Raw genomic sequence first — 16,697 nt, 5'->3', positions numbered from 1 at the left:
TATAGTTATAGCTAAAATCGTTAGCAAGGTGTTTTGGTGAAAAATTTTGTTTGAAACGTGGATGAGTAGTAGAGATATTGTCGGAAAAGAAATGTGTTGCGTGCCGAACGTCCGAAGTTTCGCTATTAGTGGTAAAACGAAAACCCTTACTGGAACCGGAAAGTATCCGGTTGGAGGAATTTGGTGAGTTTGTTCCATTTTATTATTCGGATTTCAGTTTACAATTGAAACAGTTGAATTTTGATAGCTATAACCGGAACGATTCGATGTTTTTTTTTGTAATTTTGTGTATTGTCGGTTTACAATCACGGAACAAAGATATCCGTGCCTGGAGTAGTGTTTCGCCATTGGATTCTGTTGCTTGCTCCTACGGGAAGCGGAAGACGGAATCGTGATCAATCGTGTTCGATTTCGTTTTGTACGGTTACTAAAAAACATCGTGAGGTTCGTCAGTAGTGTTTGGTCATTCAATTCGGTTGCTTGCTCGTAGGGGGCGAGAGATGACTTCTCGTAAATGCATTTTTTTTTTCGGGCGTGTGCGTATTTCTTCTCCTCTATTTTTTTGTGTTTATTTCGATGACCCTGGAGGGATCGACTCTGCTTTTTATCGAGCAGAATTTCACTATCGTTAAAGCGCAGTTTTTTTTTATCTCTTTTTCTCTCACGGGAAACAATATTGTTCAAACTGTAAATAAAGCATCTTTATTCAGAATTCTTTTGATTGCCGGAACATTCAGAAGATTAAATTAAAAACAATTAAATATCAAATGCTCTGGGTCCATCGCCCGGTTTTCAAGCGAATCCTAGTGACCTACTACCTTTCCCAACCCCCAACTCCGTAGCACTTATGAGGGTGGCACTGAGTCGGAGGCCTCTCGTTTAGTAAGTGCTACATCAACATTTCTTTCCCCAATCCCAAGTTACGGTAAAGATGGGCGTGGCCGGGAATAGCGATATTCATGGTTTTGGTATTCTTGTTTCAGATTAGATCAAGGTTAACTCCCAAGCCTTGTTCTTGAAAGCAGTCTAGATGAGACTATCAAAGATAAAAACATGAATATAGCTAGTATCCAATCTACGAAGTATACCGTAACTACGCTAACGCTGAGAAATGTGTAACTCTAGTAGTATCTGTGCCTCTCTCTCAGGGTGGTTCATACACTGAAATAACATCAAAAATCCAAAAAAAAGTTATGAAGAAATATTTTTTTCAAGTGATACAAATGATACTGCCGGTAGAAGAGTCAAATATTGTATGGATTCTTCAAACAAAATGTACAAAACGAATGTCCACCAGGAAATTATATTTTAATATAACGAATTTATAGGAACGCATACCATACCGTCTCGAAATGGATCCTTTGCCTACTGGAATGACCCGTTCAGAGTTGAGACTCCTTTACCACTTTTCCATTGTCGTGATTGTTTTGCGCCAGTTTATCCTGATCACTCTTCACGTCCCGATGTACATACCGTCGAACGAATCCCGCCATTAGATCTGGTGCGACTTTCTTCGGATCATTGCGTCCGAAGACGAACGTACAGCAGACGGACACCAGGATGGTAACCGCAGCCCCCAGGAAGGTATACCACATGTACGATATTCGGAACAGCGGGAAAATTTCTCTGGAAAAAGTTGGGTTTTATTAACACGGGTTCGGAATTTGTCATCGGGGGCTTACTCTGCCGTAACAGTACTGCTGATCGTAGCATTCGCCAGAGAATGATCGAACTCGTAGGTACATCCTTCGACGGACATCTGCTTGTGGGGGAACACAATGGCTCCGGTCGCAACGGCATATTGCGCCTTCAGACTTAGCCAGGACATAAACAGGACTCCGATAATACCTCCCGTGAGGGCACTCTGAAATTGATTCAAGTTGGGGTCATATCGCTAAAACTTTCCATCGGTTTACCTACATTTGCATCAACCCATGGGATCAGAATTCCGAGTGTGAACGTTCCTAACAATGGTCCATTGGTGATGGCCTCCAGGCTCATGGTCAACTGGAGAACCGTGCCCATCTTCTCCACCACGAAGACCAGAGCTGCACAGAGAGCACCCACTCCGACGACCACCGATCGCATGATCCAGTTGACGGCCCTCGGCGAAAGCGGTTTCTTGACGAACGGCTTCACGAAGTCCTCCAGAATGACGGCCGACATCGAGTTCAGGCAGGTCGATAGCGAACTCAGAGCGGCACTGAACACACCCGCGATAAAGAGCCCGGGAAGGCCGGGCAGTTCTCCAAGGATGTCCATCACGAACAGCGGCAACAGTTGATCCTTCGCCTTCGCCAACTGTGGAAAAGATATTGCATGATAGGTTGCGATGAATGGCAGATTTCAATACTCGACCATTACCTTCGTAGTCAGTGGATCGCAATTCCGGTAGGTGGCATAGATCAGTAGGCCGTTGTAGCTACACAGCGCCATCAAAATGCACACGCCGAATACAAAGATCCACAGAGCTTTCCGGCCTGCTTTGACCGACGGCAGCGATAGATAGCGCTGGATCATGTTCTGGCTGACGGCATTGGTCTGCAGCCAATACACGAACCCGCCGATCAATTGTGACCACAGCGTGTGCCTGGTAGTTGGGTTGATGTCAAAGCTAAAACGAAACTAGATGTTATGTTTTCTCCATTTGCTCTACTTATCCTAGTCCCATGAATCCCTTACTTGGGCCTCTCCAGACGCCCCGTGTCCCACGCATTTCGGAACACAATATCCGAGCCTCCTAGATCAATTGTTCCTTTGATGGCCACCAGAATCAGCGCACCGAACATGGAAAACGTCTGCACGACATCCGTCCAGACAACGGCCTTCAGCCCACCCTGAAAACATCAATCCGCCATATTGTAAGTTCCGCCATCTTGAAAACTCATGCGATCATACCATTCTAAGAAGTTCATGCACTAACAAGTACTAAGTCGCATGCAACAGGCCGCAAGTCCTGGAAAAATCTACAGTTCAAAATCATATGTATCATACACATAGACAAGCACGGACACCTACCACACAGGTGTAGAACACACAGACGATACAAACAATAGGAGTAATCACATGGATGTTGACGCCGGTCACTATTGGGGAAAACAGAATAATGTAGGGTCAATAGGTTTGCTGTACGATCACCACACCGTTCTGTGCTTACGACCAAAACCAAAAATTTCCGTACCTTGATTGAATGCCAGTGCTGGAACGTAGATCACAATCGGAAGATAGCCAATCTGGAATCAAAAGTAATCATTTTGAGTGATCAATCTTAACGTTTCGATCAAATATTTCTGCGAGCTTACATTCATTATGGTGAACATTACGGAACCGAACATCCTTAGGCGCCGATCGAAGCGGGTTTCCAGATACTGAAAAGATGAATCAGTGATTGTTCCGAGATTATTCTCATACAGTTATTACTTGACAAACGAAAAACATTGAGAATAATAATCATCAAAAACACAATCAACACATATCAAGAAGATATCGATTATCGAGATATCAAATTGTATGAAGGGACCGGTAGCCTTCCTTAGCCTGAAGGTGTCTAGGTTAAAATCCGGTCGGTCGAGGATATTTTCTCAATGGAATCCAGACAATAAGAAGTGCATTCTCCGTATATGTCGCAGAATTTGCAGCTATACATTACGCATTAGAGCGAATTGCCTCTCTTCTCTGATCAATACTTCATTTTCACGGATAACCTTAGCTCCATACAGTACATTCGTTAAATGAGGCCGGTAAAGCACTTCCCGTATTTCCTTGGCGAAATATGATCTACTCTGAGTGCTCTATCGAATCAATCATATACCATCACTTTGGTATGGGTCCCTTCTCATAGCTCGATTCCGGGCAATGAGAAAGCGGACTCGCTCGCCAAGGTGGGCGCTGTAGAAGATGGCATTTATGACAGACAAACCGCCTTCAAATTCAAATTGCTTGTCAGCAAAATGACAACAAAAATTAGATGCAAGAGACATGGGCAGGTGGTTACGTTCCTTTCTCAAGCAGGTATGGAAGAAACCATGGTTTAACGCTTTTCTTCTCACAGCTTTGTAAGACAATTTAACTGTCAAAATAAGTATTCTAAAAAAAAGTGCTTAAACAAAAGTTGTTGCAAATAAGCCAAATTATTCAATCATTATAGAAACCTAACTTAATCCACCGATGGTGAGACTTAACCCTTCTTACATTTCAATACAGGTTTGATGTAATTATTATTCAACATTCATCTGGAACCTTGTATCAGAATAACTAAAGTTTAGTTTATTGCGACTATGTTCTATCTTGCATTTTCTAATAGTTCAATGGTTTGCGAAAAGCCCTGGAAACTGCACGTCAAAAGGCGGGTATCAAACTTCATTACATTATTTTATATAGTAATGTGTAAAATAATTGAAACTTATAATTACTCGAAGAACAAATCTATAAATCACTCAAAGATTATTCAGTGATCGATTTAGAAGTCATCACTGGTACTTTACAAAGTTCTTCAGAAGATTCTATACAAACTTACTTTAGGCTCCTTAAGTAAACGCAATTCTTGAAATTCCGGCTAATCTCAGAGAATTAAAATTGATTTCTGAAAAGATCCCTTGCACCCACGTCCCTTGAATTTCAAGAAATTCTTGAAGTAATTTCATAAGTAAACTCTGACAGAACTACAAATAAATACTTGTAGCAATTCAGGCCACCTTCAGTTTGGTATGAAAATAGCGATTCTCTTAAAAGTTCTCCAAGCACTTTCCATACACACAAGATTTTTAACATTCCGAACCATTTAGGGTGATATTTACATTGAATTTTTCATAACAAATACCAAAAACAAACTTTCTGCTCGTCGATATTGAATTTGATCTAAATTTAACAGATGCTCACTTAAGAATTTGTAAAAACATAATAAATTACCCGTCCATGCTTTAACAGAAATGTGAAGTATATTTCAGTGATGTGAAATATGAATTATAAATAATTAGCTTTGAAATAAGGTCATAAGGTACCGCGGGACAAGTGGGTAAATGGGGTAAGTGAAAATAATTTGTATATTTTACTGTATATATGAATTAACGTTTCAAACTCATGCTTAAACCTTTGAGGCCATTCAGAACACTACGATAGGTAAGAGATTCCTGCAATTTTTCAACCATTAACCTGTCAACTATTACTCTGTAACAAGTTGGCGGCGTGCAATCTTGTTTTAATATTTTCAGTGGAAAAATGTTGCGGAAAATAATTTTCTGTACCACATCTAAGTTGTCCTCTCTGACAGTGTTGAACTGAAATAAAAAAAAGTTTTGAAATCAATTCGACGTAGACCTAAAAATAACTAAATTGAAACACCGTCAATTTTCTAATCACGTGGGGCAAGTAAAAAGTTTCTCATTTAAGATTGAATTTGTGTTTTCTCTTTAGATAGCTATAAGTAAACAAGTTTCGCAATTATCATAGAAAAACAGAATGTGCTGATAATCCGAGAAACACTATACTCAAAGCGATAAAAGCTATTGTAAATCATGGAACTTCTCTATAAGAGGTTGCCAAACATTACGATATTAATGTGTCTACTTCGGACAGTCGATTGAAAGAAAAACTTTGATTGATAAGTTGCAGTATAAGAGAACGCACGGGAATCTCGTGAAATGTTAATAACATAAAATTGGGGTATAGGTCTATCCACACAAAAAAGAATCCGAAAACTTTATTGAAGAATTCCGTTCCAAGAAATGATTTCTCCCGAAGAGTTATCTGACGTCATATCCGACTTTCTTAAAAACAAATAACGAGCGTTGTAAATTCTACAGAGCCGACATGCAATTGCTGTCCCATGATGTAAGAACTAACATTAAAAATATTGTGGTTATAATGTTGTCGAATCATTTCAACAAACGTAACTGAACAGAAGAAAATTTAATTGATAAGATTAATTTTTTTCTTTGTTTACATGTTACTTATGTTATTCTTAATTAGGACGCCTTAACTAATATTGAAGTTAATAGAAATCGTGAACATAACTTTCAAATTTTCAATTTATTATTCAAAACGTCTAACTTTTCATCTAATCCATTTATTTCAATATCAAGTCTTTAGAATTTGAAGAATCTCAACTATACGATTTCATTACCCACTTGCCCCACGGTACCTAAGTTCTGAAAATTGCGCAAGCGGGTAAAACCGACCACTGTTGATGAGGTAAAACCACCCCATTTATACCAAATAAAATGTCTAAATCATTTTAAAAGTTGTAACTACGTTGTGCATTACTATTTAAGTAAAATGAGATCAATTTTGTTGAAAATACAAGCCAAACCTGCATATTTTGAGATATTTAAAATTGAGAAAAATTCAGGGTCGCCTATTTTCCCGGAAAACTCAGCTGGAAATTTTTTGTTTTCCCCTGACACTACTTACTTTGAAAAATCATAACTCAAGAACGAAGCATCATAGAAACAAAGTTTTTTTTTATGAAAATGAAAGCAAATTTTCTCAGGAATAAAAAAAAAAATAACTGGAAAAAGTTTTCCACAAAATTTTTCACCGTTGAGAAAATTCGTAAAGAAAATCCGGAAAAACTATGCTCCAACTCGTGGAAAATTTTCAAAAAAATATTTTTGAGAAGATAATTTCATAAGCTTTAATCGCTGAAATTTTTGAAACGTACTTTTTTTTCGTTTTTGAGTTATGGCCAATTTTGTAAAAAATGTGCAAATGTGCCATTTTGAGCCTTTTCTTTGAAAAATCATAGCTCAAGAAAGAAGCATCGTAGAAACAAAGTTTTTTTTATGAAAATGGAAGCAAATTTTTTAAGGAATAGAAAAAAATGTTAACTGGAAAAAGTTTTCCACAAAATTTTCCACCGTTGAGAAAATTCGTAAAGAAAAGCCGGGAAAACTACATTCCAACTCGTGTAAGATTTACAAAGAAATATTTTTGAGAACAGAATTTTATAAATTTCAATCACTGAAATTTTTAAGATGTACTACTTTTTAATTCCTGCGTTAGGTCATAGTTTTGTGAAAAATGCCCAGATTTCTCGTACAAGTCTTTTCGTTCGAAAATCATAACTGAAGATAAAAGCGTCACAGAAACATTTTGTTTGTCAAATCGGAATCAAATTTTCTCAAAACTTACAAACCAGCTTACAAACAAAGTATATTTGAAAAGAGCGATCAATAAGATCCAATCCTAAACATTTTTAAAATACGCTCATTTTTCGTTCCTAAAACATGATCAAATATTGCCAAGATGAGCTGTTTACAAATTTGTACATTTATAAGTTTATAAAGCTTATTTTCAACAAAACTACTTAAGAACGAAACAGCATAGAAACAAAGATTTCTTCAATCATAATGTAGGCATTTTTAGCTCCAGCTACCGTAAAACGGGGTAACTTTGATAATGCGGGTAACTTTGATAGTGCGTAACCCACATACTAAACGAAATATCATAATTTCTGTTAATGAGTTAAGCAAAACGAATGCAAAACTAAAGAATATTAGTATGACACTTCATGTAAGAGCGATTTTCATTTGAATCAAGAACATTTTAGGCTTTTTATACGAATTTAAAAAAATTACACAATTTTAGCATTTTCGAAACGCTTACAAACAATCTGTTCTACGATCACTATTTGATATAGTTTTGAATAGTTGGCCACTTATCTTTGACAGCCTAGTTATCATAGAACTTGAAATCGGTCTCAAATCTCTTAGCGAAAAGCATTTTCACAAATTGGGACCATTTTTGTAATCTAAGTCAGAAATTTCCATATAACGTTAAACGCCTAGAGGTATGCAATGCCCTACAAATGTTCGTTATTCATTCAATTTTGTTCGAATCATACTCCATTATCAAAGTTAGGGGGACACGGGGCAGTATGGACACCCTAAGGAATTTGACAATTTTGACTGTGAGTACATGAACATTATACTGTTTTTTATGTGCAGTATGCTTTTTAGAGTTCTTAAGCATTTGTTAAACATGGTTGCATAATTGGGAAAAAAATATTTTGTTTTCAAAAATAGGTTTAAAAAAAGCTTATATTTGGTAGTCGCCATCAAGCTAGCGGGGCAAAGTGGACACCCCCATGGGTGTCCAGCTGCTCCATCTCTTCCAGGCGGCGCTTTTTATCCCGGAATAAATGGGTTGGTTTGCTGTTTTCGCTTCTGTTTGTATTGTTCTACGTTTTGACGGGTGCCTTGCTGCAGCATAATCGCCCGCACTGAATTCATCTCGTCCAAAACCGTCTGACACTCGTCGTCGAACCAACCATTCCGAAGTAGGAATCAAAATAAAAAAAAATGTTCGGGATCCCTCGGTGGATTTTTTTGAGGGACACGTAAAATGGAAGCTAAAAACCTATGTTTTCGAATGGTGAAAGGTTTAGCGATGCCTATTTTTCTTGTGATAAACCTTTCCCTTATACACGCCGTGTACTGCGATCAGAAAAATGTGAATTTCTAATGGGAAAAAAATTATCACGTATCGAGATAGGCGACTCCTTTTCTTATCAGTAGCCAAACAGCCTTAAGGCTTCAAAAACGACATGTTGCGTGAAAAAAGTATTTATTGATTCTTGATTGTAACATATAAATTAAATTGGGTCCGTCTTTCCCTATAAGATAGAAACCCCAAGGGAGAAGCTCCTGAGAACATAATATTTTGGTTCATTCTACGAGTGTCTGTTTGATTCACACAACGAGTCACTTCACTCGAGTCGAGAATTGTCACCTCGCTATACGACACGTACATTTCTCACCTAACACTCATAGAATAAGCACAATGATTAAGAAAACAATATCCACAACAAAATTCATAAAAAATATCTGGATAATATAACGCTTGGAATGATATCCTGAAAGGAATCTTTGAATAAATTCTGTAGAAAATCATCGAAGTATTCTGAAATTAATTTCAAGCTAAATTACAGAACCAGGAGAATCTGTAAAAAAGGCACAAATCTTTCTTCGCGAGATTTGTGCCTTTGAAGTTTTTGTGCTATCTTAGAAGTTGATTCACCTTAAACACTATGCACAACGATTTGCACCGAAGGAGAATGCCAGTCCTTCTTTGCAAATACCAGATAGCCAAAACAAAAACAAAATTTTGACAGAGTAAAAGCTGTGTTCGAATTTCGAACTTACTCTGAGTAAAGTGTTGTTTTGTCCATACGGGTTTGAGTAAATGCTCAGAGACTTTACTTTGCTCAAATCGGGATGAACATGAGCATGTACCATCAGTGCACCAGATTCCGCTCATTTAAGGGAAGTTGTGTGTTCAAGTGTTTATTATAAAACAACTATTGTGTCAATCAATACTATTTTTATGTCACAATGTAGCTCCAAGTATAGGTAATCAGCGGCAAAATAAAAAGAATTTGAAAAACTTTCATAAAAAATATTTAATTGCATTTAAGTGTTCCTATTTCCGCTAACGGTAAACAAATTTCGTGACGAACTTACAAAAAAAAAATCATAATTTCGAATTATCCCAATATTTTTTAAGGTCAAATCATAGCTACTACTGCAATAAAAAAGTCTGTATACTAAAGTCGACATTTATTTAAAATTTTGTTTAAATTTTGCATGAACGGTTATTGGAACACACATAAGTACATAGTAATCCAATAATCGCTCACGAGATCTTGGGTTTTCAATATAAAGAATTATGTTATCCTTCATTTGAAAGTTGTTAATATTGCTAGAATATATCCATGCGAAAAATGTTGGTTTTTGAATCGAAAAACCTACTTTTACACTAGTGAGCGGAAATAGGAGCATGAGCGGATAATGGTGCACTGATGGTACTTGGTTTTATTCATACGACCTATTGTTCAGCTCTTGATTCTAACATTAGTTACCTTATCGCATGTTGCCTTTTGGAACTACCTTCCCAATTAACTGACAAATAAGTTGTCATGTATTGAGCACTTTAACCCCTCTACCGGCAGCTTCATTTTACCACTAAAAAAATATTCAAATCGCGATAACTTTTTTGTTTCTCAATATTTTTGCACCATTTTTTCACAAGATCTCAAAAAACTTTTCTAGTTTAGTTTTTAGAATCCGTGTCGATATTAATCATTAGTGATCTAGTTTTGAAGATATTCCGATGTTCCTTCGGGGACCGACATTCTCCATTATAAATGTCTTTGACGGGCATTTTGTTTTTGGTCAATTTATCAAAAATGAAATGTGTACTATACAATGCCAAGTAATAAGGAGCTATTCTGAAAAAATCATACAAATCGGTTTAGTATTCTTGAATAAATCTGAACATTAGGATATGAGGTTTTTTAGAGTTTTCAAGATCTTTATTTGTCCAGCGTGGTACCAAAAACATAAATCCTCATTACTCAAAGACGGCTGCACCAAATTGCTTCATTTTTTCACAATATACTCGCATTAATGTATCATTCCGAGGAGTGAATATTCACGATAAAAATTCTGTAGCCTGAGAAATTAACGTGGGTTATGGTTAACGCATCGGTCCCCCAAGGAATTTTTGGATATCTCCGGATCCAGATGACCAATGCTCAATTTTGACACAGATTCTAAAACTAGAAGAGTTTTTTGAAAACTTGTGAAAAAATGGTGCGAAAATATCATAAAACTAAAAAGTTATCGCGATTTGAATATTTTTTTTGACGGTAAAAAATGAAGCTGCCGGTAGGAATAATAGATTTGATTGTAAGAAGTAATAATATGTTATCCAACAAAACATCAATATTACAAATTATTAGAAATATGGCACTGCTTCTGCAATATTAACAATGTAGCATATATAAGACCAAAAGTCTTAAGTTACTTATTTCAATGAATAAATGAATAAATAAATAAATAAATAAATAAATAAATAAATGGTAATGTTCTAGGATCCCTCATCGTAATCGATCGTCATCATCCAAACATCGATAAAAATGTGTCCACTGTGTTTCGGTTGGAGAATAGAATAATACACTAATCACATTTTCGCGTAAATTTTCTTGAATTTGAAAATTCATGAATCAATGACAGATCCTGCCCTCTTCAAATCCTCTCAATCGATCAGTTCGTTCATACTCCCAGGTTTTTACAATAGAAATATTAGTAGTAGAACGCTAATGGCGCAGTTGTCACAAAATTGATTTCAATTTTTATTACCTTAAATTATGGTTTTTCATTATTTGTTCTATACCATGATGTTGTTTTGGTTCTTAAAATTAATCTGACACTTTGAGGCCCGGTGCTCAAGCTGTTAGTTCGTGGCAAACTAGATGTTGGTAACACGAACAGCAGCGACATTAGCATTCTTAGGTTAATGCTTCTACTGTTTTTACTAACCCTTCGTGAGAGCAAGTGAAGCAAATCGTGAACAGCGCGCCACGGCGCTTACTATGATTGCCACGAATGTGACATAAGCACGTGCCGTAAAACGACGATCTGCTCTATTGAAAAAGAGCTCATCAACTTTCGCTCTCGACCGTTTTCGGTTGTGGTTATGACGAAAAAACACCGGTTGGTTTGGGCGGGATATTGTCGAGATTAAACGGCATCGCTCTACCACCCCCTTCTGAAGCTAAAGTCGCGCCCGTTTGCGCGAGGACGTCATTATCGGCAAACACATGCGCAACCAACGAAAACCCAGTTGGCTAGGTTGTTGGTGCACTGAACTAACCATTAGAACGCTTGCTTCGATCCGTTCATCAACATCGTGTGCTGATATCAAAATTGTACTTTATTTCGGTGTTCGAAAACTGTAAATTAGTTTCAATTAGATAATCGCTTGGTTGTAGCAAGCACATTTGGGCAGAATCAGTTAATGGAATAACATCGTATAAAAGTTCGCACTTACCTCGTAGGTTGATGTGATGTTCAGTTTGTGGAACACGGGCAAGTAGATGAATCCCATGACGAAACCCATGGTAATGACGCCCAGCGACACGTACACATACTGTATGCCAAACGAGTAGACTTCTGTCGGTAGCCCAAGTAGCGTAATGCCGGATATGAAGCTGAAAGATGGGACAAACTTCGGTTTAGTCAATGAACATTACAAACTTGAACAGAGCTAAATGTTTCAATTGTAGTTTTGTAATAAACTGCTTTGATCACAAATTTGTCATGAATTGGCCTACTTGCCTACACTGAAGTATGCAGTGTCGTAAAAGTTACTACGCAACTGATGTAATGACTCATTACGCAACGTTTTTCCGTTACACAACTCTTAAGTTGCGTTATAAATCATTACACAATAATGTCACAAAACATCACAATATTTGTGAATGCATATTGAAATGACTCTCAAATATCCTTTTACAAAACTGTGATACGCAATTCATTGCAGTGCTGTCAAGCGGCCTCTTACAAAACTACAAAAACTGTTATACGCAATCCATTGCAGTGAAAGCTTTATGGGAGAAGCTTCCCAAGCTTCTGTGGGCAGTTGGCCAAACTTCTGGGAAAAGCTGCCCAAGCTTCTGGGAAAACCTGCCCAAGCTTCCGGGAGAAGCTGACCCAGCTTTTGGGAAGTAGCCTTTCTCTAAGAGAAGCTTCCTCAGCTTCTGGGGGAAGCTTCCAAAGCTCCTGGAAGAAGCTTCCCAAGCTTCTGGGAGAAGCTTCCCAAGCTTCTGGGAGAAGCTGCCCAAGCTTCTGTGAGAAGCTGCCCAAGCTTCTGTGAGAAGCTGCCCAAAGTTTTGGGAGAAACTGCCCAAGCTTCTGGGAGAAATATTTTAAGCTTCTGGGAAAGGGTACTCCAGCTTCTAAGAGAAGCTTTCTGAACTTCTGGGAGAAACTCTCTACGCTTCTGGGAGAAGCTTCCCAAACTTTTGGCAGAAGATTCCCATGCTTTTGGGCGAAGCTTCCCAAGCTTCTGGGAGAAGCTTCCCAAGCTTCTGGGAGCAGCTGCTCAAGTTTCTGGGAGAAATGTTTCAAGCTTCTGGGAAAGGCTACTCAAGATTCTAAGATAAGCTTCCTGAGCTTCTGGGAGAAGCTCTTCAAGCTCCTGAGAGAAGCTGCCCAAGCTTCTGTGAGAAGCTTTCCAAGCTTTTGGCAGAAGCTTCACACGCTTCTGGGAGAAGCTTCACACGCTTCTGGGAGAAGCTTCGCAAGCTTCTGGGAGAAACTTCGCAAGCTTCGGAGAGAAGCTGCCCAAGCTTCTGTGAGAAGCTGCCCAAGCTTCTGGGAGAAATGTTTCAAGCTTCAGGGAAAGGTTACTCAAGCTTCTAAGAGAAGCTTCTTGAGCTTCTGGGAGAAGCTTCCCAAGCTTCTGGGAGAAGCTTCCCAAGCTTCTGGGAGAATCTTCCCAAGCTTGTGGGAGAAGTTTACCAAGCTTCTGGGAGAAGCTTCCCAAGCTTCTGAGAGCAGCTTCCCAAGCTTCTGGGAGAAGCTTCCCAAGCTTCTGGGTGAAACTTCCCAAGCTTCTAGGAAAAGCTTCCCAATCTTCTGAAAGAAGCTTCCCAAGCTTCTAGGAGAATCTTCTCAAATTTCAAGAATCAGAAATCACAGAAGAATCCCATGGTCTAAGCCTGAGCAACAGACAAAAAAAAAATCACAGAAGAATCACATCCAAAAACTAATCACTTGATTTCGACTATTAGGGTTCTGGGATCCTTCAAACATTCGAACTCACCTAGCGATCAACGACAGTGCAATCGGAAACACCAACATAGTTCTCCCACCCATCAGGTACTCCGATTCGGTGCTAGGTTTCCGCTGCATGAATCCGAAGTAGATTCCAATCAAGATGCACAGGAACAGCATCGTCACAAACACCAGGTAATCCGGCCAGGAGAACCTCCTCATGTGTTCCACAATATCCTCCAGTTGACCCATGTTGACCACACTTCCTTCCCAATATCCAATATCTCACGCACACCAATCCGTCGCGAATCGATCGATCCGTGCTACCACCCTTGCCAGCTTATGTCGTCTCCCGGATAATCTATTTTTGCGCGATCGCGATCCCGATCGAACCGAACTACTACATCCGAAGCCAGCAGCAAACCGCAGAATCCGTGTCTAATCCGGTCCACTGCCAAACTCAAACTAACCAATCCGAGGCCGGGGCGGGATAATCTCGGTCGATCGATCAACTAAGAGGATCATCGCCGCTCGGTCCATGTGTTGGATACGAAAAATAAAAGGTAGGTATCTACTCGGTGTGTAGTTGTCAACGGTGGCGAATGCGCTAGTCCGAGATTAGTTTAAACTAAATTAGAGAATTACATTCAATTTAGGGCTCACTCGGTGTACGGTCCCTGCCGTCGTTTTTCTTGTTCGGGATTTGGCAGCGGTCCGCAATCTTCGACTTCAAATTCGCGTAGTTCTAATTGAATCATGATTCGTGAGCAGCTTCCGAATCGTAAGGTTGTAGTAACCTTCTTCACGCTCTTCTCACTATCGACGCAAAGCCTACTGTTGTGAGAGTACTTGCATCACATCTTATCAGTTGCAGTCAAAGCTTCCTGCGATCCACCAAACCGTAGTTCTGCCGCCCAGTTTGAGAACCACTGTACGACAATGATCAGCACTTTGTAGGTGAGTGTTCTGCGCGCTGATCCCATATGCAAATCCGTTGACTGGTCACTAGTACGAGGATTGGTACTTATGGTGATGCACCTCAATTGGTTCCGTGTCTCGGACATCGTTATACTTTCTTGATTGATCGTACATGACGACCGTGATGATGGTCGTCCAGCAGATGCTGATGGTGCTCTACAAATGACCAGAAAATAGGGAGAGAATTTATTTGCGTCATACGCACGTGATTGACTCGTTTTTCAGAATGCTCCTCGGTACTTTATTGAATGATTGTTGTGACTCACAATTGGTGACGATCTGCAGAATGTGATCATCTTTGCATGGCTCGAAGCAAAAGTGAACTTGATCATGACCAACAGAAAAGATCGTACCGACATCGCAAGCAGTCGGTGCGAATTGATGAATGAATTTTATATTTAGAAGGTACTAGCAATGTTAGTATGCAGATCTTGATTATAGGTCATATGACTATGATCATGGGGTGCGTGGAAGTGGTTGCCGGTAATTCAATAATCTAGATGAATATTTTCCGGATTAAATCTTCAACAAAAATAGCTAAAGCTGCTAATTCGTTTTCTCGTGATTTTTTTTCTCGCACCTCTAATTATTATAAGAAATTCACATTTTCTTTTTTTTTCTCTGGCGTTACGTTCTAACTGGGACAAAACCTGGTGCTTCTCTGCTTAGTGTTATCAGCTCTTCCACAATTGGGTCCTAAAATTTTTAATGAAATCTTGTTTTTATTTAATAACACGAAAGAGCATGTAACTGTAACTACTTTAGCAATTTTTCCCGCTCAAAAAATGGCTATATCATGTTTGAACTTTAATTTAAAAATTTGGTCCATTAATGAACCTTGACACTTTTGATCATGTTTGACCTTCGCTTAGTCGACAAAAACACCACAGGGGTTTTAGTTCGACCACTGGGGTTGTTCCTATCTGACATATCGTAAGGAACACGGAAAACAAAATACACCCAATATTTGAGTTTAAGCCAAAGGATGTGACAAAATCTAAAAAATTGTGTTTTGAGCTTAAACCATGGGGCAAGACACTTGATCTGGTATTACAATATTAATATATATTAATAATATTAAATTGATATTGAAGGTATTATCTAGTGTGTTGGGAGTTTTCTCTCGATTGAATTTTCGAAACATATGGGTAGATGATCGTCGAGGGGGCCTTCCTTAGCCGAGTGTTTAGAGTCCGCGGCTACAAAACAAAGCTATGCTGACGATTTCTGTTGGATTTCCGGTCGGTTCAGGATCTTTTCATAATGGAAATTTCCTTCACTGCGCTGGGCATAGAGTATCATCGTAGCTTCCACCCGATATACGAATGCAAAAATGGCAACTGACGCAAAGAAATCTCTCAGTTAATAACTGTGGAAGTGCTCATAAGAACACTAAGCTGAGTAGCCGGCTCTGTTAATGCCAAGAAGAAGGAGATGATCTAAATCTTACGTTCATTATTGTTGCAGATTAGTGCTTTTGAAATCGTGAATATGGACACAAGCCATCCATTGTTAAGGTGAAACCGTTTGGAATCAACTTCTTACATTGCACTAAAACTTCAAAGGCACAAATCTCGTGAAGAAAACACCCAACAAAAGTGCACTTTTTATTTTGGCTTTGTGCACTAGCAGAAAGCTTAAAATAAGAAGATCAGAAACGTTTGCCAACTATTTCTCCAGTTTAGTGCCTTTGAAAACGTGAGTACTAGCACAAGTCGGCCATTGAGCCGGCCATCTTTGGATTCCGACATGTTTCACCGTAAGGACAGCTCACCCTCTCCAACGTTATGAAAGTTGTGTATTGTTGTAATAAAGGATTATACAGAATTAGCTAATGAAAATACATTGTAAATAACTATTTATTGAATAGTATCATAAATAAACTCAAATATTATTTCTTCTGCTCTCGTTGAGCAAATCTTCTAATAGGCCTATTCACATGACGTTCCAAAACAGCTGATCGGGAAGCTCTTTGACAGTTCTTCTATGAAAATGACAGCCTCGTGTATGCACCGGTCTTCCACCGATGTAAACAAATGCATAGACGGACCTGTCACATGAAAAGGCCTATACGATCCGAAGATAACCGGTAATGACCTTAGGTCGTATGAATAAAACCGAGTACTTGCTCATGCTCAACCTGACTTGACCAAAGTAAAGTCT

The 16,697-nt window shown here is 38.8% G+C and overlaps 1 protein-coding gene across 1 annotated transcript; it reads right to left on the bottom strand.

Annotated features, from left to right (window-relative positions):
- Positions 1-1,287: 1,287 nt before the first annotated feature.
- Positions 1,288-14,101, bottom strand: LOC5576664 (sodium-coupled monocarboxylate transporter 1). The gene is made up of 10 exons (XM_001656151.2): positions 13,606-14,101; positions 11,830-11,989; positions 3,303-3,368; positions 3,182-3,233; positions 3,019-3,086; positions 2,683-2,837; positions 2,365-2,614; positions 1,921-2,301; positions 1,683-1,864; positions 1,288-1,626 (listed from the first exon to the last, which is right to left on the bottom strand). The coding sequence occupies exons 1-10, from the start codon at positions 13,806-13,808 to the stop codon at positions 1,383-1,385; spliced, it is 1,761 nt and encodes a 586-aa protein (XP_001656201.1). The 5' UTR covers positions 13,809-14,101; the 3' UTR covers positions 1,288-1,382.
- Positions 14,102-16,697: the final 2,596 nt, after the last annotated feature.

This window comes from Aedes aegypti, chromosome 3 (assembly GCF_002204515.2).
Source record: "Aedes aegypti strain LVP_AGWG chromosome 3, AaegL5.0 Primary Assembly, whole genome shotgun sequence".
Taxonomy (NCBI): Eukaryota; Metazoa; Arthropoda; class Insecta; order Diptera; family Culicidae; genus Aedes; species Aedes aegypti.
The sequence above is the reverse complement of the archived record's forward strand: the minus strand, read 5'-3'. Positions and strand labels throughout refer to the sequence as shown.

What these genes read in the sequence shown, in the direction of transcription:
- LOC5576664 (XM_001656151.2), bottom strand. Translation starts at nt 13,808, where the DNA reads ATGGGTCAACTGGAGGATATTGTGGAACACATGAGGAGGTTCTCCTGG. An exon ending in ACATCACATCAACCTACGAG is followed by an intron (nt 3,369 to 11,829) that starts GTAAGTGCGAAC and finishes TCATCTTTTCAG; the next exon opens with TATCTGGAAACCCGCTTCGA. An exon ending in AGCACTGGCATTCAATCAAG is followed by an intron (nt 3,087 to 3,181) that starts GTACGGAAATTT and finishes TTTCCCCAATAG; the next exon opens with TGACCGGCGTCAACATCCAT.